Source organism: Oncorhynchus gorbuscha, linkage group LG21 (assembly GCF_021184085.1).
Source record: "Oncorhynchus gorbuscha isolate QuinsamMale2020 ecotype Even-year linkage group LG21, OgorEven_v1.0, whole genome shotgun sequence".
In the NCBI taxonomy this organism is placed as follows: domain Eukaryota; kingdom Metazoa; phylum Chordata; class Actinopteri; order Salmoniformes; family Salmonidae; genus Oncorhynchus; species Oncorhynchus gorbuscha.
Genome location: NC_060193.1, coordinates 34,867,887 through 34,892,123, shown reverse-complemented (window position 1 = coordinate 34,892,123; position 24,237 = coordinate 34,867,887). Strand labels below are relative to the sequence as shown.

The 24,237-nt window shown below is 45.1% G+C and overlaps 1 protein-coding gene across 7 annotated transcripts in view; it reads left to right on the top strand.

The window, feature by feature from the left end:
- The window catches only part of LOC124007953 (collagen alpha-1(XXV) chain), a 343,793-nt gene extending 325,489 nt beyond the window's left edge, over positions 1 to 18,304 (top strand). For all 7 annotated transcript variants that reach the window (XM_046318858.1, XM_046318860.1, XM_046318859.1 and 4 more), the window contains 7 exons: positions 3,978 to 4,013; positions 5,578 to 5,622; positions 8,286 to 8,348; positions 9,250 to 9,319; positions 16,736 to 16,780; positions 17,076 to 17,120; positions 18,221 to 18,304. In XM_046318858.1, coding sequence (XP_046174814.1) covers positions 3,978 to 4,013; positions 5,578 to 5,622; positions 8,286 to 8,348; positions 9,250 to 9,319; positions 16,736 to 16,770 — 249 coding nt within the window. In that variant the 3' untranslated portion in view covers positions 16,771 to 16,780; positions 17,076 to 17,120; positions 18,221 to 18,304. The remainder of the gene's footprint in view (positions 1 to 3,977; positions 4,014 to 5,577; positions 5,623 to 8,285; positions 8,349 to 9,249; positions 9,320 to 16,735; positions 16,781 to 17,075; positions 17,121 to 18,220) is intronic.
- The last annotated feature ends 5,933 nt before the right edge of the window (positions 18,305 to 24,237 follow it).

Sequence of the window (24,237 nt, the reverse complement as noted above, 5' to 3'; positions counted from 1 at the left end):
TAGCTACAAGCTATTTAGTCATTGTTAGTTTTTTTTACCTGGATAACACTCGCCAGTCCAGCTTCCCTGCCCCATCCACCGCTGCCCCCTGGACACTGATCACTTGGCTACATAGCTGATGCATGCTGGACTGTCCATTAATCACGGTACTCCATTCTGCTTGTTTATGTTTTATCTGTCGGCCCCGTTGCCTAGTCAACGCCATTTTACCTGCTGTTGTTGTGCTAGCTGATTAGCTGTTGTTGTCTCACCCACTGTTTTAGCTAGTTCTCCCAATTTAACACCTGTGATTACTGTATGCCTTGCTGTATGTCACTCTCAAATGTCAATATGCCTTGTATACTGTTGTTCAGGTTAGTTATCATTGTTTTAGTTCACAATGGAGCCCCTAGTTCCCCTCTTCATACCCCTGATACCTCCTTTGACCCACCTCCCACACATGCGGTGACCTCACCCATTACAACCAGCATGTCCAGAGATACAACCTCTCTCATCATCACCCAGTGCCTGGGCTTACCTCCGCTGTACCCGCACCCCACCATACCCCTGTCTGCGCATTATGCCCTGAATATATTCTACCATGCCCAGGAACCTGCTCCTCTTATTCTCTGTCCCCAACGCTCTAGGCGACCAGTTTTGATAGCCTTTAGCCGCACCCTCATACTACTCCTTCTCTGTGGAGGTAAAACCAGGCCCTGCATGTCCCCAGGCACCCTCATTTGTTGACTTCTGTGATCGAAAAAGCAATGGTTTCATGTATGTCAACATCAGAAGCCTCCTCCCTAAGTTTGTTTTACTCACTGCTTTAGCACACTCTGCTAACCCTGATGTCCTTGCCGTGTCTGAATCCTGGCTCAGGAAGGCCACCAAAAATTCTGAGATTTCCATACCCAACTATAACATCTTTCGTCAAGATAGAACTGCGAAAGGGGGAGGAGTTGCAGTCTACTGCAGAGATAGCCTGCAAAGTAATGTCATACTTTCCAGGTCCATACCCAAACAGTTCAAACTACTAATTTTGAAAATTACTCTCTCCAGAAATAAGTCTCTCACTGTTGCCACCTGCTACCGACCCCCCTCAGCTCCCAGCTGTGCCCTGGACACCATTTGTGAATTGATCGCCCCCCATCTAGCTTCAGAGTTTGTTCTGTTAGGTGACCTAAACTGGGATATGCTTAACACCCCGGCAGTCCTACAATCTAAGCTAGATGCCCTCAATCTCACACAAATCATCAAGGAACCCACCAGGTACAACCCTAACTCTGTAAACAAGGGCACCCTCATAGACATCATCCTGACCAACTGGCCCCCCAAATACACCTCCGCTGTCTTCAACCAGGATCTCAGCGATCACTGCCTCATTGCCTGTATCCGCTACGGAGCCGCAGTCAAACGACCACCCCTCAACACTGTCAAACGCTCCCTAAAACACTTCTGTGAGCAGGCCTTTCTAATCGACCTGGCCCGGGTATCCTGGAAGGACATTGACCTCATCCCGTCAGTTGAGGATGCCTGGTCATTCTTTAAAAGTAATTTCCTCACCATTTTAGATAAGCATGCTCCGTTCAAAAAATGCAGAACTAAGAACAGCCCTCGACCAGCAATATGCGATATGCAACTGTTCAGGGAAGTCAGGAACCAATACACGCAGTCAGTCAGGAAAGCTAAGGCCAGCTTCTTCAGGCAGAAGTTTGCATCCTGTAGCTCCAACTCCAAAAAGTTCTGGGACACTGTGAAGTCCATGGAGAACAAGAGCACCTCCTCCCAGCTGCCCACTGCACTGAGGCTAGGTAACATGGTCACCACCGATAAATCCATGATTATCGAAAACTTCAACAAGCATTTCTCAACGGCTGGCCATGCCTTCCGCCTGGCTACTCCAACCTCGGCCAACAGCTCCGCCCCCCCGCAGATACTCGCCCAAGCCTCTCCAGGTTCTCCTTTACCCAAATCCATATAGCAGATGTTCTGAAAGAGCTGCAAAACCTGGACCCGTACAAATCAGCTGGGCTTGACAATGTGGACCCTCTATTTCTGAAACTATCCGCCGCCATTGTCGCAACCCCTCTGAGATCCCCAAGGATTGGAAAGCTGCCGCAGTCATCCCCCTCTTCAAAGGGGGATACACCCTGGACCCAAACTGTTACAGACCTATATCCATCCTGCCCTGCCTAAGGTCTTCGAAAGCCAAGTCAACAAACAGATCACTGACCATCTCGAATCCCACCGTACCTTGTCCGCTGTGCAATCTGGTTTCCGAGCCGGTCACGGGTGCACCTCAGCCACACTCAAGGTACTAAACGATATCATAACCGCCATCGATAAAAGACAGTACTGTGCAGCCGTCTTCATCGACCTTGACAAGGCTTTCAACTCTGTCAATCACCATATTCTTATCGGCAGACTCAGTACCCTTGGTTTTTTGGATGACTTCCTTGCCTGGTTCACCAATTACTTTGCAGACAGAGTTCAGTGTATCAAATCGGAGGGCATGCTGTCCGGTCCTCTGGCAGTCTCTACGGGGGTGCCACATGGTTCAATTCTCGGGCCGACTCTTTTCTCTGTATATATCAATGATGTTTCTCTTGCTGCGGGCGATTCCCTGATCCACCTCTACGCAGACGACACCATTCTATATACTTCCGGCCCGTCCTTGGACACTGTGCTATCTAACCTCCAAACAAGCTTCAATGCCATACAACACTCCTTCCGTGACCTCCAACTGCTCTTAAACGCTAGTAAAACCAAATGCATGCTTTTCAACCGTTCGCTGCCTGCACCCGCATGCCCGACTAGCATCACCACCCTGGATGGTTCCGACCTTGAATATGTGGACATCTATAAGTACCTAGGTGTCTGGCTAGACTGTAAACTCTCCTTCCAGACTCATATCAAACATCTCCAATCGAAAATCAAATCAAGAGTCGGCTTTCTATTCCGCAACAAAGCCTCCTTCACTCACGCCGCCAAACTTACCCTCGTAAAACTGACTATCCTACCGATCCTCGACTTCGGCGATGTGATCTCCAAAATTGCTTCCAACACTCTACTCAGCAAACTGGATGCAGTTTATCACAGTGCCATCCGTTTTGTCACTAAAGCACCTTATACCACCCACCACTGCGACTTGTATGCTCTAGTCGGCTGGCCCTCGCTACATATTCGTCGCCAGACCCAGTGGCTCCAAGTCCATGCTAGGTAAAGCTCCGCCTTATCTCAGTTCACTGGTCACGATGGCAACACCCATCCGTAGCACGCGCTCCAGCATGTGTATCTCACTGATCATCCCTAAAGCCAACACCTCATTTGGCCGCCTTTCGTTCCAGTACTCTGCTGCCTGTGACTGGAACGAATTGCAAAAATCGCTGAAGTTGGAGACTTTTATCTCCCTCACCAACTTCAAACATCTGCTATCTGAGCAGCTAACCGATCGCTGCAGCTGTACATAGTCTATTGGTAAATAGCCCACCCATTTTCACTTACCTCATCCCCATACTGTTTTTATTTATTTACTTTTCTGCTCTTTTGCACACCAATATCTCTACCTGTACATGACCATCTGATCATTTATCACTCCAGTATTAATCTGCAAAATTGTAATTATTCGCCTACCTCCTCATGCCTTTTGCACACAATGTATATAGACTCTCCTTTTTTTCTACTGTGTTATTGACTTGTTAATTGTTTACTCCATGTGTAACTCTGTGTTGTCTGTTCACACTGCTATGCTTTATCTTGGCCAGGTCGCAGTTGCAAATGAGAACTTGTTCTCAACTAGCCTACCTGGTTAAATAAAGGTGAAATAAAAAAATCCCCCCCAAAAAATGCTTACCTTAATGGTTAAAAGTGAGCCCTCCTTCTGCCCTCCTACTCGTTGGATATTTGTGCATTGTCGTAACTAGAAGCACAAGCATTTCGCTACACTCGCATTAACTAACCATGTGTATGTGACAAATAACATTTGATTTGTATTACAGGGTGAACCAGGAGAGTCAGGACGTGGGGGATCAAAGGTAAAACTAGCCTGCACTAAAATCCCATGGCATGTTTCCCGTGTTTCAAAATCCTCACGAGAGGAATACTTGTTACATTTCTCAGATTGATATTAAGAATGTGATAAAACATAAATACACCATTACAACATTAGCTTTTAAATCACCAGGATTAACGCCTGCACCAAAAATCTAAGTTGCCCATCCCTGTTCTAGACATATAGCTGGTAAGCCACTCCCATAACATGGCATTCCAGTTAGAAGTATGGGTTTTGATACAGAGACTGGTATATTCCATCAATTGCAGATAGTGGATTTTCATATAGCACATTCAGGAGTGTGTTGGATTTTCCCAGCAGCGTCTCTGATGGAAGGAATTGACACTTGATTTGGAAATGTGCAGTCCCTTGGCCCCATGACCTGTTCAGTTCTGCTGACAAACCTGGCTGAGCGGTCATCCATCGCATGCAATCAGATTTACCATTTCTAAATCAAGTGAAACCATCCACCTGGGACAGCCTACTATGCTAATAAAACACACTTCTGAAAGGACAGTCTGGAAATCCACTACTGTATCTGCACAAATTGATTGTGGCCGGTATTCAGAGTACAGAGTAAAGCACCGGATCCTGACAAAAAGCAAGCCCCATACTTTTGTCTGACCTCTCTTTTCTTGCAACGACATAACCACTTGCTAGGCACAGCCAGAGCTGCTGTCAAGACTGCATCAGAATCCCATTGAATTACACCATTTACTCCCGAGAGCCACACCCCATTAATTCCCCTTTTCTTTATCCTCTCAAGCAGCCCTTTCCTGCTGTGCTGCAAAATATGTCCTGCCCTACACAGTCAGATTTTTATGAAGGTTTTATGGCAGCTCACAGTTGTTCTATTTATTTCCTTTAATACGCTTTCTTACAAAGTTTAATTTCTCTTCCAGTTGCCTATTAGGGAACTGTTGGTCTCGATTAAATAATTCATTTGGGTGATAGTCAGTGGAGCTTGTGAAGTAGGATTTCCAGATGAGCAACTTTTATTCATTACATTTATAATGCTTTCAGGAGACTCAATTGTAATTTACAGGCCTCTCGCTGAGTTCTGAATGCTATTACGCTTGATCATTGTGAGCAGTGCAAAATATATATTCTCATATACCATAAATGTAAGTCTTAAATAGAGCATTCAATTATTCACATAATAATTTATGTGCATTTTACATAGTTCACTCAAACCCAATTGAGTTTCCATCATTTTCTGCATTGTATGCAAGTTCAGAATTCTTCACTTGGGAATGACATTGAAAATCTCAGTAGAAAACAATCCAAACATACTGAATTACATCCCTTTGAAGCCTTTATAGACCTCTTAACTTTATTAGTCAACATAAACAGCACCACAGTGGCCCTAACTAATGATGATTGCATGTAATACTGGTACACAACTCAAGTGCAAGTTGTAATCTTCATCAGGGCCCAGCTCACTGGAGAGCTGTATGGGACCCAATGATAGAGAGGGTAGAGACTGCTGTTGAAGGCCCCAGGACAGAGGCTCAACTCGGCTATAACGTCACATTTTTCCTGTGTAGGGAGAGCCAGGACTTCCAGGGCTGCCTGGACTTCCCGGGATTAAGGTACATTCTGTTGTCCTCATCCCTAAGAATTCCCTGTCTTCCCTGTCCCTTGACTTCCCACCTACTAACATACAGCTAGGTCATACATTTAGATAAATTATATGCAGCACATCGCAGTTGGATGCTGTGGGCTCCAACATGAGGTACAAGTAAGGGGACAATGTGGTGTAAATCTAAGCCTATACAGATTTGTCATTGTTCATGATTCAGTGGTCAAGGGTGAAATGGAAATTATTGCTAAAATTAGAATGGAACATACAGTACAATCAGATTTGTAATTTATGTGTTGGCCAGCTGAAAAGCAGTGCTGATTGATAAATACAACTCTGGCATTGCTGCAATCAGGCATACCACTGAATGATTAGTCACCGACATTTCACTTTGTTCAGTCACACATCATCTGAAAGAGTATCTGTAATGCATTATTCAAGGATTATAATGACGATATGTTGGGCAAAAGAGTACTTAATATTCACTTCAGTGCAGCGGTCAAAGGCACTGCATTGCTGTGCTTGAGGCATCACTACAGACCTGGGTTCTATCCCAGGCTGTGTCACAACCGGCCATGACCGGGAGTCCCATAGGGCGGCACACAATTGACCCGGCATCAACCGTGTTAGGGGTGGGTTTGGCCGGGGGGGCTTTACTTGGCTCATCACGCTCTAGCGACTCCTTGTCGCAGGCCGGGCGCCTGTAGGCTGACTTCGGGTCGTCAGTTGAATGGTGTTTCCTCCGAAACATTGGTGCAGCTAGCTTCCGGTAAGGCGGGCGGTTGTTAAGAAGTGTGGTTTGTTGCAGAGGACGCCGAGCCCGTTGGGGAGTTGCAGCGATGAGACAAGATCGCAATTGGATATCACAAAATTAGAGAGAAAAAAGTGTGTGAGAGGGGGGGTTAATGCCTTGAAACAAACACAGGTTTAGATACGGTATACTCAATGCTCAAATCTGCCATGATGAACACAATTCACAGCATTGTACACTCAGAACAAATGATTGTATTACTGAGCTAAAACGTGTGAATGCAAGGAATGCTAAAACAGGTGTGTGATAATGTTTGTTGCTGTTTTGGTTTGTTTGCTTGTACCACTTTGGTATGCTTGTAACCTGTTGGCCTTGTAAAAATCCTTTCCACTTTATATAACCCTGGTTTTACTTTTTTTTTAAAGGGCTGAATGCTTGTGGAATCTATCAATGTTATAAACTCAGCAAAAAAAAGAAACGTCCTCTCACTGTCGACTGGGTTTATTTTCATCAAACTTAACTTGTGTAAATATTTGTATGAACATAAGATTCAACAACTGAGACATAAACTTAACAAGTTCTCATGATCATTGCAACTCCACAAGGTGAGATCTTTCATGGAGCCCCAGGCCGAGGGAGATTGACAGTTCTTCTGTGTTTCTTCCATTTGTGAATGATCGCACCAACTGTTGTCACCTTCTCACCAAGCTGCTTGGAGATGGTCTTGTAGCCCATTCCAGCCTTGTGTAGGTCTACAATCTTGTCCCTGACATCATTGGAGAGCTCTTTGGTCTTGGCCATGGTGGAGAGTTTGGAATCTGATTGATTGATTGCTTCTGTGGACAGGTGTCTTTTATACAGGTAACAAACTGAGATTAGGAGCACTTGCTTTAAGAGTATGCTCCTAATCTCAGCTCGTTACCTGTATAAAAGACACCTGGGAGCCAGAAATCTTTCTGATTGAGAGGGGGTCAAATACTTATTTCCCTCATTAAAATGCAAATACATTTTTGACACAAGTTTTTCTGGATTTTTTTGTTGTTATTCTGTCTCTCACTGTTCAAATAAACCTACCATTAAAATTATAGACTGATAATTTATTTGTCAGTGGGCAAAATCAGCAGGGGATCATACTGTTTTCCCTCACTGCAGGAGATAAGAAAGTTTTGTTGGTACAAAACTACAGAACCTCCATACTTTCATTCGTTTATATGGGTTACCTTTCAAACTAGTTACCTTCAGACTAGAGCTAAACGGAAAGTGAGAATCTCCCCCTTTCCAGAGTGGTCATAATAGTTTGTAGACCAAACCATTCGGACGCTAGAGACGTTTTTGTGAGAAGATGTCTCATGGTCTGACAAACACCGATGTAGTTCAGCCACATTCCACTTCAGATGCAGAAGGCCGACAAGTCTGCTTGTCGTGGATGCGGTGGATTGAGACACAGCCCATCATGGTACGCAAAATGATGTATTTGTATTTGGCTAAGGTGTATGTAAACTTCTGACTTCAACTGTAAGTAACATATTAACATATATCCCATCAAAATCCGTCAGTTAAAGCTATAGAATGACTTGTGTCATTCACAAAGTAGATGTCCTATCCGACTTGCCAAAGCTATAGTTTGTTAACAAAAAATGTGTGGAATGGTTGAAAAACTCATTTTAATTACTCCATTATGTAAACTTCCGACTTCAACTGTACAGTATATACAGTTAAGCTAAATACACGTAAGTTAGGGCTTGCTTAGACTGCCCTTGAATTGAATTGCGAGAGGAGTGCATGTGTGTGTGTGCACCCATGAGTACCTGTGTACCTCATTTACTCAACCCTTTACAAAATCTTCTTTGTTGAAATAAAAAATAATAACAGAGTAAATTAGCTATTTTATGACACATCTCTTATCTCCTTCCTGATTACAGGGTGAGCCTGGATTCTTAGGACCTCAGGGAGAACCAGGGCTCCCAGGACTACCGGGAACCAAGGTACGTTTCAATTGGATCAATAACAGTCAAATATGGGTCATAAACCATGTATGCCTTGCATATACAGTAGTGTGTGAGTGGATGGCTAACACAAACAGATGGGTGAGTGTGGGTTATTAAAAGAGGGTTATCCGAGAATGCTGTGACAAGGTAAATAAAATGACAGTCACATCTATCACTGTCATTGTTGTGGTCATTTATAACTTAGTAAACTTTAGGAGTCCTAACAAAAGGCCTTACCAAGAAAAACTTCCAAAAGGACTCATTTGAGGCAGTTACTCTGGCTTAACTGTACTACTGAAATAGATTTTGAGCGCAAAGCTAATGATATGTGCGCCAGGTTCGTGCAATGTGGGTATGATATGAGTGTCATTGACTAGGCCTATACCCATGCTAGAGAGACTGAATGTTAAAACCTACTCAATGGCACGAATGGAAACCAGGACAAATCAACCCCATGAATGTTTTTTTTTCACGGACTACAGCCCATGCGACCGTGATCTTGCAGAGTTACTCTACCCCAAGAATTTCATTTGGCGAAAGGCTCGGCACATGCATACTCAGGCTGACAGGCTCTTGTTAAGGCAACTGAGAAATAGTTGCATTCAGTTGCATTCAGGCTATCCGGAGTTACTTTAATTCAGTTGGTGGTACAGTAACCGAAAAAGGTTGGGAACCACTGTAGTAGGAGATACAGTATGTTGCTTGACTCAACATACATTTTTACACATGGAATCCTGAAACCTGAAGATTGGCCAACCCTCCAGTTTGGTTGACCTCTCAGACAAGTGCGTTCATCTAATGATGAGATGGGCATTCCATCCATGGGTAAAAAAGGGTCAGAGAGAGAGTCCTCCAGGCCCCAGTCCCTGAAAGTGTCTTTCTTCTCTTCTGTCTGTAGGGCGAGCGAGGGGAACTTGGCCCACCAGGCAAGGGAGAGCGGGGGCGAGCCTGGACAGGCCGGTCAAAAGGTTAGTGTTGGGGGGGCTGGCCTGGGACACGAGAGAGAGAGAGACCATTCAGTGATGTGATTTGAGCAAGAGATTCAAGCAAGTGCATGTTCTTTATCTAACATTCTAAGCTCTACCTTTTCGATCATTGGTACAGCATTTGATGCTCTCTAGTGGCTTTTATGTTTCCAAACATGTAAGGTGAAGCAAGCCTTTACTTCACAGAAGACTAGGAAGGTTCTGATAAACTAGAAAGAGTCAGTAAATTAAGGTTTTTACAATCTTTGATCAACGTTAGAGGCCTTCCTTATATTACACATTGATCAAGTAAGTACCACAAGTACTACAGTGGTTCTGCTTTGTATGCATTCAGAATATTGGCTTATATTGGGACAGTGACATATTTACATTTACATTTAAGTCATTTAGCAGACGCTCTTATCCAGAGCGACTTACAAATTGGTGCATTCACCTTATGACATCCAGAAACCGTGGATTGATGGCAGCATTCGCGTGAAACTGAAAGCGCGAACCACTGCTTTTAATCAGGGCAAGGTGTCTGGCAACATGACTGAATACAAACAGTGCAGCTATTCCCTCCGTAAGGCTATTAAACAAGCTAAGCGTCAGTACAGAGACAAAGTGGAATCTCAATTCAATGGCTCAGACACAAGAGGCATGTGGCAGGGTCTACAGTCAATCACGGACTACAAGATGAAATCCAGCCCAGTCACGGACCAGGATGTCTTGCTCCCAGGCAGACTAAATAACTTTTTTGCCCGCTTTGAGGACAATACAGTGCCACTGACACGGCCTGCAACGGAAACATGCGGTCTCTCCTTCACTGCAGCCGAGGTGAGTAAGACATTTAAACGTGTTAACCCTCGCAAGGCTGCAGGCCCAGACGGCATCCCCAGCCGCGCCCTCAGAGCATGCGCAGACCAGCTGGCCGGTGTGTTTACGGACATATTCAATCAATCCCTATACCAGTCTGCTGTTCCCACATGCTTCAAGAGGGCCACCATTGTTCCTGTTCCCAAGACAGCTAAGGTAACTGAGCTAAACGACTACCGCCCCGTAGCACTCACTTCCGTCATCATGAAGTGCTTTGAGAGACTAGTCAAGGACCATATCACCTCCACCCTACCTGACACCCTAGACCCACTCCAATTTGCTTACCGCCCAAATAGGTCCACAGACGATGCAATCTCAACCACACTGCACACTGCCCTAACCCACCTGGACAAGAGGAATACCTATGTGAGAATGCTGTTCATCGACTACAGCTCGGCATTCAACACCATAGTACCCTCCAAGCTCGTCATCAAGCTCGAGACCCTGGGTCTCGACCCCGCCCTGTGCAACTGGGTACTGGACTTCCTGACGGGCCGCCCCCAGGTGGTGAGGGTAGGCAACAACATCTCCTCCCCGCTGATCCTCAACACGGGGCCCCACAAGGGTGCGTTCTGAGCCCTCTCCTGTACTCCCTGTTCACCCACGACTGCGTGGCCACGCACGCCTCCAACTCAATCATCAAGTTTGCGGACGACACAACAGTGGTAGGCTTGATTACCAACAACGACGAGACAGCCTACAGGGAGGAGGTGAGGGCCCTCGGAGTGTGGTGTCAGGAAAATAACCTCACACTCAACGTCAACAAAACTAAGGAGATGATTGTGGACTTCAGGAAACAGCAGAGGGAACACCCCCCTATCCACATCGATGAAACAGTAGTGGAGAGGGTAGCTAGTTTTAAGTTCCTCGGCATACACATCACAGACAAACTGAATTGGTCCATTCACACTGACAGCGTCGTGAAGAAGGCGCAGCAGCGCCTATTCAACCTCAGGAGGCTGAAGAAATTCGGCTTGTCACCAAAAGCACTCACAAACTTCTACAGATGCACAATCGAGAGCATCCTGGCGGGCTGTATCACCGCCTGGTACGGCAACTGCTCCGCCCTCAACCGTAAGGCTCTCCAGAGGGTAGTGAGGACTGCACAACTCATCACCGGGGGCAAACTACCTGCCCTCCAGGACACCTACACCACCCGTTGTTACAGGAAGGCCATAAAGATCATCAAGGACATCAACCATCAACCCGAACCACTGCCTATTCACCCCGCTATCATCCAGAAGGTGAGGTCAGTACAGGTGCATCAAAGCTGGGACCGAGAGACTGAAAAACAGCTTCTATCTCAAGGCCATCAGACTGTTAAACAGCCACCACTAACACTGAGTGGCTGCTGCCAACACACTGTCATTGACACTGACCCAACTCCAGCCATTTTAATAATGGGAATTGATGGGAAATGATGTAAATATATCACTAGCCACTTTAAACTATGCTACCTTATATAATGTTACTTACCCTACATTATTCATCTCATATGCATATGTATATACTGTACTCTACATCATCGACTGCATCCTTATGTAACACATGTATCACTAGCCACTTTAACTATGCCACTTTGTTTACTTTGTCTACACACTCATCTCATATGTATATACTGTACTCGATACCATCTACTGTATCTTGCCTATGCTGCTCTGTACCATCACTCATTCATATATCCTTATGTACATGTTCCTTATCCCCTTACACTGTGTATAAGACAGTAGTTTTGGAATTGTTAGTTAGATTACTTGTTGGTTATCACTGCATTGTCGGAACTAGAAGCACAAGCATTTCGCTACACTCGCATTAACATCTGCTAACCATGTGTATGTGACAAATAAAATTTGATTTGATTTGATTTGGAACAGTCACTTTACAATAGTGCATCTAAATCTTAAAGGGGGGGGGATACTTATCCTATCCTAGGTATTCCTTAAAGAGGTGGGGTTTCAGGTGTCTCTGGAAGGTGGTGATTGACTCCGCTGTCCTGGCGTCGTGAGGGAGTTTGTTCCACCATTGGGGGGCCAGAGCAGCGAACAGTTTTGACTGGGCTGAGCGGGAGCTGTACTTCCTCAGTGGTAGGGAGGCGAGCAGGCCAGAGGTGGATGAACGCAGTGCCCTTGTTTGGGTGTAGGGCCTGATCAGAGCCTGGAGGTACTGAGGTGCCGTTCCCCTCACAGCTCCGTAGGCAAGCACCATGGTCTTGTAGCGGATGCGAGCTTCAATTGGAAGCCAGTGGAGAGAACGGAGGAGCGGGGTGACGTGAGAGAACTTGGGAAGGTTGAACACCAGACGGGCTGCGGCGTTCTGGATGAGTTGAAGGGGTTTAATGGCACAGGCAGGGAGCCCAGCCAACAGCGAGTTGCAGTAATCCAGACGGGAGATGACAAGTGCCTGGATTAGGACCTGCGCCGCTTCCTGTGTGAGGCAGGGTCGTACTCTGCGGATGTTGTAGAGCATGAACCTACAGGAACGGGCCACCGCCTTGATGTTGGTTGAGAACGACAGGGTGTTGTCCAGGATCACACCAAGGTTCTTAGCGCTCTGGGAGGAGGACACAATGGAGTTGATCCGTCATCCAGGTGGTGATCCGTCATCCACACTGATATGTCTGCCAGACATGCAGAGATGCGATTCGCCACCTGGTCATCAGAAGGGGGAAAGGAGAAGATTAGTTGTGTGTCGTCTGCATAGCAATGATAGGAGAGACCATGTGAGGTTATGACAGAGCCAAGTGACTTGGTGTATAGCGAGAATAGGAGAGGGCCTAGAACAGAGCCCTGGGGGACACCAGTGGTGAGAGCGCGTGGTGAGGAGACAGATTCTCGCCACGCCACCTGGTAGGAGCGACCTGTCAGGTAGGACGCAATCCAAGCGTGGGCCGCGCCGGAGATGCCCAACTCGGAGAGGGTGGAGAGGAGGATCTGATGGTTCACAGTATCGAAGGCAGCCGATAGATCTAGAAGGATGAGAGCAGAGGAGAGAGAGTTAGCTTTAGCAGTGCGGAGCGCCTCCGTGATACAGAGGAGAGCAGTCTCAGTTGAATGACTAGTCTTGAAACCTGACTGATTTGGATCAAGAAGGTCATTCAGAAAGAGATAGCGGGAGAGCTGGCCAAGGACGGCACGTTCAAGAGTTTTGGAGAGAAAAGAAAGAAGGGATACTGGTCTGTAATTGTTGACATCGGAGGGATCGAGTGTAGGTTTTTTCAGAAGGGGTGCAACTCTCGCTCTCTTGAAGACGGAAGGGACGTAGCCAGCGGTCAGTGATGAGTTGATGAGCGAGGTGAGGTAAGGGAGAAGGTCTCCGGAAATGGTCTGGAGAAGAGAGGAGGGGATAGGGTCAAGCGGGCAGGTTGTTGGGCGGCCGGCCGTCACAAGACGCGAGATTTCATCTGGAGAGAGAGGGGAGAAAGAGGTCAGAGCACAGGGTAGGGCAGTGTGAGCAGAACCAGCGGTGTCGTTTGACTTAGCAAACGAGGATCGGATGTCGTCGACCTTCTTTTCAAAATGGTTGACGAAGTCGTCTGCAGAGAGGGAGGAGGGGGGGAAGGGGGAGGAGGATTCAGGAGGGAGGAGAAGTTGGCAAAGAGCTTCCTAGGGTTAGAGGCAGATGCTTGGAATTTAGCGTGGTAGAAAGTGGCTTTAGCAGCAGAGACAGAGGAGGAAAATGTAGAGAGGAGGGAGAGAAAGGATGCCAGTTCCGCAGGGAGGCGAGTTTTCCTCCATTTCCACTCGGCTGCCCGGAGGCCTGTTCTGTGAGCTCGCAATGAGTCATCGAGCCACGGAGCGGGAGGGGAGGACCGAGCCGGCCTGGAGGATAGGGGACATAGAGAGTCAAAGGATGCAAAGAGGGAGGAGAGGAGGGTTGAGGAGGCAGAATCAGGAGATAGGTTGGAGAAGGTTTGAGCGGAGGGAAGAGATGATAGGATGGAAGAGGAGAGAGTAGCGGGGGAGAGAGAGCGAAGGTTGGGACGGCGCGATACCATCCGAGTAGGGGCAGTGTGGGAGGTGTTGGATGAGAGCGAGAGGGAAAAGGATACAAGGTAGTGGTCGGAGACTTGGAGGGGAGTTGCAATGAGGTTAGTGGAAGAACAGCATCTAGTAAAGATGAGGTGGAGCGTATTGCCTGCCTTGTGAGTAGGGGGGGAAGGTGAGAGGGTGAGGTCAAAAGAGGAGAGGAGTGGAAAGAAGGAGGCAGAGAGGAATGAGTCAAAGGTAGACGTGGGGAGGTTAAAGTCGCCCAGAACTGTGAGAGGTGAGCCGTCCTCAGGAAAGGAGCTTATCAAGGCATCAAGCTCATTGATGAACTCTCCGAGGGAACCTGGAGGGCGATAAATGATAAGGATGTTAAGCTTGAAAGGGCTGGTAACTGTGACAGCATGAAATTCAAAGGAGGCGATAGACAGATGGGTAAGGGGAGAAAGAGAGAATGACCACTTGGGAGAGATGAGGATCCCGGTGCCACCACCCCGCTGACCAGAAGCTCTCGGGGTGTGCGAGAACACGTGGGCGGACGAAGAGAGAGCAGTAGGAGTAGCAGTGTTGTCTGTGGTGATCCATGTTTCCGTTAGTGCCAAGAAGTCGAGGGACTGGAGGGAGGCATAGGCTGAGATGAACTCTGCCTTGTTGACCGCAGATCGGCAGTTCCAGAGGCTACCGGAGACCTGGAACTCCACGTGGGTCGTGCGCGCTGGGACCACCAGATTAGGGTGGCCGCGGCCACGCGGTGTGGAGCGTTTGTATGGTCTGTGCAGAGAGGAGAGAACAGGGATAAACAGACACATAGTTGACAGGCTACAGAAGAGGCTACGCTAATGCAAAGGAGATTGGAATGACAAGTGGACTACACGTCTCGAATGTTCAGAAAGTTAAGCTACGTAGCAAGAATCTTATTGACTAAAATGATTAAAATGATACAGTACTGCTGAAGTAGGCTAGCTGGCAGTGGGTGCGTTGTTGACACTACACTAATCAAGTCGTTCTGTTGAGTGTAATAGTTTCTACAGTGCTGCTATTCGGGGGCTAGCTGGCTAGCTAGTAGTGTTGTTTACGTTACGTTGCGTTAAAAGAACGACAATAGCTGGCTAGCTAACCTAGAAAATCGCTCTAGACTACACAATTATCTTTGATACAAAGACGGCTATGTAGCTAGCTAAGTAGCTAGCTACGATCAAACAAATCAAACCGTTGTACTGTAATGAAATGAAATGAAAATGTGATACTACCTGTGAATGCGACCGGGTTGTTGAGTTCTATTCAGAAGACGTTGGCTAGCGTTGGCTAGCTGTTGGCTAGCTAGCAGAGTCTCCTACGTTAAGGACGACAAATAGCTGGCTAGCTAACCTCGGTAAATTAAGATAATCACTCTAAGACTACACACTCTAAACCTAAACAACACAATTATCTTGGAACGAAGATACGAAGACAGCAAAGACAGCTATGTAGCTAGCTAACACTACACTAATCAAGTCGTTCAGTTGAGTGTAATAGTTTTCCAGGGGAAGCTAATCAGTGGACGTTAGCTAGCTGGCTAGTGAAGACTACGTTAGGACGGCGAAATACGATAATTACGCAATTATCTTTGATACAAAGACGGCTATGTAGCTAGCTGAGAAGAAATTGCTAAGATTAGACAAATCAAACCGTTGTGCTATAATGAAATATAATGAAATGTAAAAAGTTATACTAGCTGCGGGAGCGAAGCGCCGATGCGACCACTCGCTGTTTTGTTGTTTTGATTCTGTACTCAAGCACTTTCGAATTGAAATTATACTTTGAGGTTGAACCGTTTAGAAATTACAGCACTTTTTGAACATAGTCCCACCATTTTAGGTGTTGGGACTACAGTTCCACCATAGGCCCACCATTTTACTGTATGTGTATTAGTAGTATTTGGTCCTATATTCACAGCATGCAATGACTACACCCAAGACATGTTAACCTCTCACCATTACAATAACAGGGTAGGTTAGCATTTTTTGTATGATATATGTGCTTCTGTAACTTTCTCACTCAGTTTTCCACATTTTATTCAGGATTATCCATAATCATCAATGTTTAGAAACAATTACAAACAACTCCAAAATGACACAATACGTTATCTACCATTAATTTCTATTGGGCACAAAATAATCTGAAACATAATCTGAAACAATTAAGTAGAAATGTCGTCCAAAATGTGTAGAGTCACAAGCCTAAACCCTCCATTTGCAGGGACTGGAGTTCAAAGAAAAACATTTTGATTGGATTTCTTTTTATGCCAAAAGGCCGTTAGATTTGATGAAGCAAACATAAAACAATTCATCAACAATACATGTATGGTTACCCTTCCGTGCCACCTTTGGTTTAATATGATATTCCTCTCTTATGTGGACTGGAAAATGTTTTAAGTCAGAGCTTGTAAGATGCTTAGTCATACAAATGCCTATTTGTAGTATGGCCCTGTCTTACAATCAAAAGTGTTTGCTCATACTGAGGGGTCATGTGGTGATTTACTACTCTCCTGATGCTCCTTGTCTGTCTACCTCTCCTGCAGGGGGGGCCAGGAGAGGCAGGGAACCCAGGCCCTAGAGGTTCAAAGGTCAGTGCATGACACCTGATTATTTGTATTTTTTATGACATATCTACAGTTCCACTATGGCTGATGATTAGCCAACACTGATATATTGAGGAATCACTCTTGAGAACAATTACAAAGCGCACACTGCACATTCCCAATGAGTAAATGTTCATGGGGAAAATAAAACAAATGGCATTGTCAGCAAATGGATTATGTATTATTCTACTCTGTTTTAAGTCACTGTAGGTCTGTTTGTGATAAATTACTGTACTCCATGCATGTTCCTACATCTTACAGCCTTTTCTTACTAACTCAGGGAGAGACAGGAGACAAGGGAGACCTGGGCTCTATGGGACCATGGGTGAGTGCACTCAACAGAATATAAAAAAACAACAACATAATATATCAGTAAAGTTACACTTGTTGCACTTGTTACTAGTAGGGCACTGAATACTCAATAAACACTAGAGGACATTGTTCATCCTCATATGTCATATTGAGAACATTTCTATTACACACAACATTGCATACAAAAACAATGAACAATGTACTTTTTGAGTTGCTCTTCCCCCTTGTGCATTGTCAATGAAACTTTGTACTAAAAGCCTAGTATCCACCAGAGGGGAGTGTTGCACTAGTGGCACTATTGATATTGTACTTGTATTACATTATATACTATACCCATATCCTGCTCTGACTGATTTAACTATCAGAGGTGTCAATGTTTCGATAAAGAGTACCAAAAGATGATTTGTCATCTGTTTCTATTACTGCAGACTTAAATCCATGGGCACAAACTTGTTTGAACTATGCAATGAAAATAAACAAACTGTGGGGAAATATAATGCTGAACTCCACCATGCAAATCCTCTGACATGAATTTCATTAAGTTGAGGAGATCAAATACATTAAAATAATCATTTTGTTATTAAATTATTACCTCTGTCAACCTAAGATGCATCCTGGTGTTATCCTAAAGAAAATACAGTAATTAGGCAGGCACCTGATAACTATATAGGCCTATTGTCAAAAGCATAATTACAGCTACTGTAAGTAGGTAAAAGCTGTGTACTGGAAAATGTTGGTAGTGCATGAATTTAGGCCTCGTGTTGCTCATGTGAATTTCCTTGTTTGGGGGGGGGGTTCAGAGCAGCCAAATTTCTAATGTAAAGGGATAGTTCACTCAAAACAATATGTTTTGTATTTTGTTCAAATAAGCCACATATGAACAAATTATGATACAATACTAAAAATAAAATACATCTCCAAATAGAGCACCTTCAAAACTGTGATGATCTGTTTTTTGACATGCAAATAGTTTTGGGGATTGTATTAATGGTGGACAAATGAACTAAATACTAAAGATTGTTTTGAGTAAACTATGCCTTTAAAATATTGTATTGGTGTTTAATTATATTGAATTTGGATTTTAATTAACATCTCAATGTTAAACACACGCAGGGACCCCCTGGGCAGAAAGGTGACCAAGGAGCCACTGAAATCATTGATTACAACGGGAACATCCAAGAAGCTTTACAGGTCAGAAACACGATGGTCTCCAGCTTAAAGGAAAGATTCACCCATTTTGAATGTTATGTTGCTTTTGTGCTTCTCTGAGCGATGTTCTACCGATTCCCGGGGTAATTTCATGTTTTCATGTGTGTATCTGAGCTATTGCCGTTCAAGCTGGCCAGTATGACATGGCATTGCAATAAAGCCGCTCTCACTACTCTGGAAGTTAATAGGATTAAGACTTTTAGAACGCAAAAATGTCTATCATACATGTCAAATTTAAATCTTGGCCGATGTCATTACGCGGGAGGTTGTCTTCTCTCGAATGAGGCATTGATCATAATTTTGCGATATTCCTACCTCAGCAAATATGTAATTTAAAAGAGGGTCCACCATATGTCTGCCATTTGTCTGCCTCTTCAGTCAAGGCACATCGATCTCCAGGTTGAACATAGTGATATTGTAGATCCCTATATTGATCCAGCTTGTTTAGGCAATTATATTGACAATTGTATTATTGTGCCTAACTACAGTGCCTTCAGAAAGTATTCACCGCTTGACTTTTTCCACATTTTGCTATGTTACAAAGTAGGATTAAAATACTCTGTAATGTCAGTGGAAGAAAAAAGGGATCGGTAGCGGCTAGTAGGATGGCGACGACAACCGCCGAGCACCGCCCAAACAGGCAGGGGAGCCAACTCGTGACAGTACCCCCCCCCCACCCCCCACCCCCCGACGCACGGCTCCCGCAGCGCGCCGCCACCGGCCTCGAGGACGACCTGGAGGGCGAGGCGCCGGTCGATCCGGGTGGAGGCGGTGGAAATCTCTCAGGAGAGAAGGGTTCAAAATGTCCCCCACCGGAACCAGGCATCTCTCCTCCGGACCGTACCCCTCCCAGTCCACGTCTCGAGTCCAGAATGCCATGTACTGTGTACGCCCCTCGATGTCCAGAGGGGCCGGAGGGACCTCAGGCATCTCACCTCAGGCACCTCACCTCACCTCACCTGAGGAGAGAACACATGAAACGAGGGGTTAATACGGTAATATCTAGGAAGTTGTAACCTGTAACACACCTTGTTTATTCTCCTCGGGACTTTGAACGGCCCCATACACTGCGGCCCCAGCTTCCGACTGGGCAGGCGGAGGGGCAGGTTTAGGGTCAAGAGCCCGACCCTGTCTCCCGGTGCAAACACGGGGGCCTCACTGCGGTGCTGGTCAGTGCTCCTCTTCTGCCGTTCTCCCGCTAACCTTAGCGATTCCTGGACGGCTTTCCAGGTGTCCTTGGAGCGCTGTAACCATTCCTCTACCGCAGGAGCCTCAGTCTGGCTCTGATGACATGGGGCCAGGACCGGCTAGTAACCTAACACACACTCAAAAGGGGACATTTTTGTTGAGGAGTGGCGGAGGGAGTTATGAGCGAGCTCACTCCAAGGAACATACCTCGCCCACTCACCAGGCCGGTCCCGGCAATATGACTGCAGAAACCTGCCCACATCCTGCTTTACGCGCTCCACCTGCCCATTACTCTCGGGGGAGAAACCCGAGGTTTAGCTGACCGAGACCCCCAGTCTCTCCATAAACGCCCTCCAAACTCTGGACGTGAATTGGGGGCCCCGATCAGAAACGATGTCCTCAGGCACACGATAGTGCCGGAAGACATGGGTAAACAAGGCTTCCGCAGTCTGCAGGGCCATAGGGAGACCGGGCAACGGGATAAGACGACAGGTTTTGGTTTTGTGGGTTATTGTCTATGTGTAGTTGCATGTCAGCACTCGTTGTATTAGCTTCATGTTCGTTTTGCTATTTTGTTAGTTTGTTTAGTGTTCTTCGTTAATTAATGAAGATGTATTCATATCACGCCATATCACACATTTACATTTACATTTAAGTCATTTAGCAGACGCTCTTATCCAGAGCGACTTACAAATTGGTGCATTCACCTTATGACATCCAGTGGAACAGTCACTTTACAATAGTGCATCTAAATCTTAAAGGGGGGGGGGAGAGGGATTACTTATCCTATCCTAGGTATTCCTTAAAGAGGTGGGGTTTCAGGTGTCTCCGGAAGGTGGTGATTGACTCCGCTGTCCTGGCGTCGTGAGGGAGTTTGTTCCACCATTGGGGGGGCCAGAGCAGCGAACAGTTTTGACTGGACTGAGCGGGAGCTGTACTTCCTCAGTGGTAGGGAGGCGAGCAGGCCAGAGGTGGATGAACGCAGTGCCCTTGTTTGGGTGTAGGGCCTGATCAGAGCCTGGAGGTACTGAGGTGCCGTTCCCCTCACAGCTCCGTAGGCAAGCACCATGGTCTTGTAGCGGATGCGAGCTTCAACTGGAAGCCAGTGGAGAGAACGGAGGAGCGGGGTGACGTGAAAGAACTTGGGAAGGTTGAACACCAGACGGGCTCACACCTTGGTCTCCTCACTATGACGAACGTGACAATATGGCTGTAATGTAACAAAATGTGGAAAAAGTCAAGGGGTCTGAATACTTTCTGAAGGCACTGTACATGATGAGATGATTATGGATAAGCAGTCAAGCATCGATCATCATGTCACCAGAATAAGACCCTCCATCTTCATTGGAAAGGAACATCAAGATCACCTTAACTTATTTCATCTGTAGCGTAATAAACTGCATGGTTTCCTGAGTCATAATGTGAGGACCACACACCATATAATCGCGTGACTCCAAGTTTACTTCAATATGATGGTTATTATATCAATATTTGTGCATAAAGGCATTTCACCACCATTTCTTGCATAATACATTTTATTGACAGAAAGAGATCCTACCATGTCGAACGAACACATTATATGTCGGCATTTATACAATTCAAGCGTAACGACCTGTTTCCATCACAGCTGTCGTGATTTCTTTATTATACGTTGTGACTTTACTCGCATAAAAACTGTGGATGGAAACGTGGTTACAGTCAATTATAGGAATTTGTGGTTTTGGGTGGATTTTTCCTTTAAGTTAAACATTAATGTCTGGCCAATTGTGTTGCTTGCTGTACAGTATGTCAGTTTTGAGCTGCATTACTTTTTGAGATAGATGAGTTGTTAGATTAACTAGATGAAGTACTATTTTATTTTTATGTGGCCCCCACCACAATCATGTCAAATTTAAAGCATTAAAATTCCATATTCTTCAATGTTCTTGAAAATGTATAATCTTGTGCCACAGTGGATGTCAGGCAATCTACTACAGTTCCCTTTTAAAGCATTATGACACCTTTACAACAGAGGATCTCATTCTTATCCTACTATCTGACTAATAAAATTGCTTGTGAACCTACATCTGAGTACTGTACAATGCTTTCAAATACTCCAGACAGTTCAAATTCCATCTGGCACAGTTTGTATGCTAGGTTAGTGAAGAGGGAGAACTATAGCATGCTGACAGGTTTATTTCGTGCATAACCAGTTATCTTATCTTTTGCCTCCTCCCTGGCCGACTACAGAAGATTACCACTATTACAGTGACGGTAATTCACCTCTATTCTGTTTAAGTGATGTACCATTGACCCGTCATGAACCCAACCCCACCCTGCCCTTCCCTGCTCATTATCCTCTTTTCCCAGCTAACATGTAACTCCCACACATTGTTGCTTAACACTAAGACAACGATAATTCCTAAATGACGTGTTTGTGCTTCTGTGAGATGGCGTAAGTATTTTCATGTTGGGAGTGGTCACTCAAGTGTGAAAGAAATGTATTGAAGTCCATCACAATGTCGTAAATAATTAAAAGACACTAGACATTAACCCCCACAAACTATCCCAACTCTGAAGAAGTGCATGTGTGTACACCACCATGTTGCTAGTCTGGTCCCAGATCTGTTTGTACTTTTTGGAACTCCATTGCTGTCATTGTCAAGCCAAACTGTTTGGTATTATGACAGGGAATGACAAGGAGTTAGCATGATAGCACAAACAGACTGGCACTCAAGCTACCATGTATCACCTTTCATGGCAATATGTGTAACCTATAAAGTTCACGTGTATTAACAGATTAATATTTAATATTGTAATAATGGTGTTGAACATATTCACATTTCCTGGCTTATGGTGATCTCAGGTTCCTTGGTATCGTCTATTTATATTAAAGTACACCTATCAAATTAACTCTGTAAATAGACACTTACTTTCAGAGGATATGGAGATTGTTTTAAACATCAGAAATAAGATGATCTCCTGATTATGTTAGTTGCAGTTGACCCACACTATCCTTGTGACCTTAGTGAGGGAATTGTTATGATCTCTTTCCATCATCATTGTCATGTTAATGTTCAAGTGATTCGTAACATGTGTAAGGATATGTTTGTGTCTACTCTATTTCAGTCAATTTGAGTGATGAGTTTACAAATTGTCCATTATTTTCTATTTATTTGCAGCATTGACTGAATTGGAGTGGAATTGACACCAACCCTGGCCTATATTCATGTACTACATGTGTATTTTATTTTTATTTAACCTTTAACTAGGCAAGTCAGTTAAGAACAAATTCGTATTTACAATGACGGCCTACCGAGGAACAGTGTGTTAACTGCCTTGTTCTGGTTACTGGCCCAACGCTCCACCACCTGTCGCCCCGTATATGATGGTAATAACAATAGAATATTTATCTTGTGAATATAGGGTCCCCCTGGGCCTCCTGGACTATCAGGACCAGCGGGAATCAAGGTAATCCATCACTCTCTGTGAGCATTCGTATGTGTGTGTGCAGCAAGCAGCGAAATCCATTGCCAAAATCCATTCTCTGTTTCAGGGAGATCAAGGCATGCCTGGCCTCCCTGGACTGGACGGTGAAAGGGTAAGTAGACCCAGATGTCTCAGTACCCAGTCATGCCTAGTAAAGATATAGGCCATCAAAAGCCATTCTTGAAGATTTACATTTTACATTGGAGTTCCTAACTAATCATACATCAAATATGAGGGAGGAAGACATACAGTACTCCAGGAATTTAGTTTGACACCCCTGCAATATATTTTCCCATTCTGATTGTCATTCTGAATACTCTACCTCTGCCCAGGGTTTCAAAGGTTCCAAAGGAGACATGGGAATCCCTGGCACATCTGGAGATAAAGGAACTGTTGGTTTACCTGGTTTACCAGTAAGAGTCTATCGACTAATCTTAACACATATGAAATTATTCCTGACACCAATAAGTGATAGCAAATAGCAGCGTTGACAATAACCACTATAACTTCCTTCTGTAGGACAGCATTTACAGATAAGATATGATGACTGTTGATTTGTCAAGTCTTGAACACTTTGAGCAGCATTCTTTAGAATGTCATAATGAATGTTCTGTTTCTTAGGGTGTCAATGGATTGAAAGGAGATAAGGGTGATTCTGGTCAGCCTGGTCCAGAAGGGCCCTCAGTAAGTTAACTCAAAACATCTACATATGGCAATGCATTTATTCAAGATACCAATAAAGCATCAGGGAGGTTCCTTCACGCTTAGGTTTTCTCACTTCATAGGCCTGAAACGGTCAGTGTATGATCTTACTGTGCTATATGATGACAAAATCTATATAATTGAGATTATGTAACCATTTGAGTAATATTGGTTCAACCTGATTGGATTGTCTCCTCACATGCAGATTATTGGCCAACCTGGAGCACCTGGGCCCCATGGCCCCCCAGGCCCCATGGTGAGTTGTCCCCCTAAATCAAGGTTGGGCAGTTCCAGTCCTCTAGGGCCGTATTTGTGTCACACACACATCTTATTAAACAAATTGTAATTGTGGTCTAAAGTGAAGACTATTAGTTGATGATTTGAATCAGGTGTGTTAATGTTCGGTTGGAGTAAAAGTGTGACACCCTTGAGAACCAGAGCTGCAACCCCTAGCCTAGAACATCCACTACACTCGTAGGAAAAAAAGGGTTCGAAAAGGGTTCTTCGGTCCCCATAGGGGGACCCATTTTGGTTCAAGATAGATCCCTTTGGGTTCCATGTAG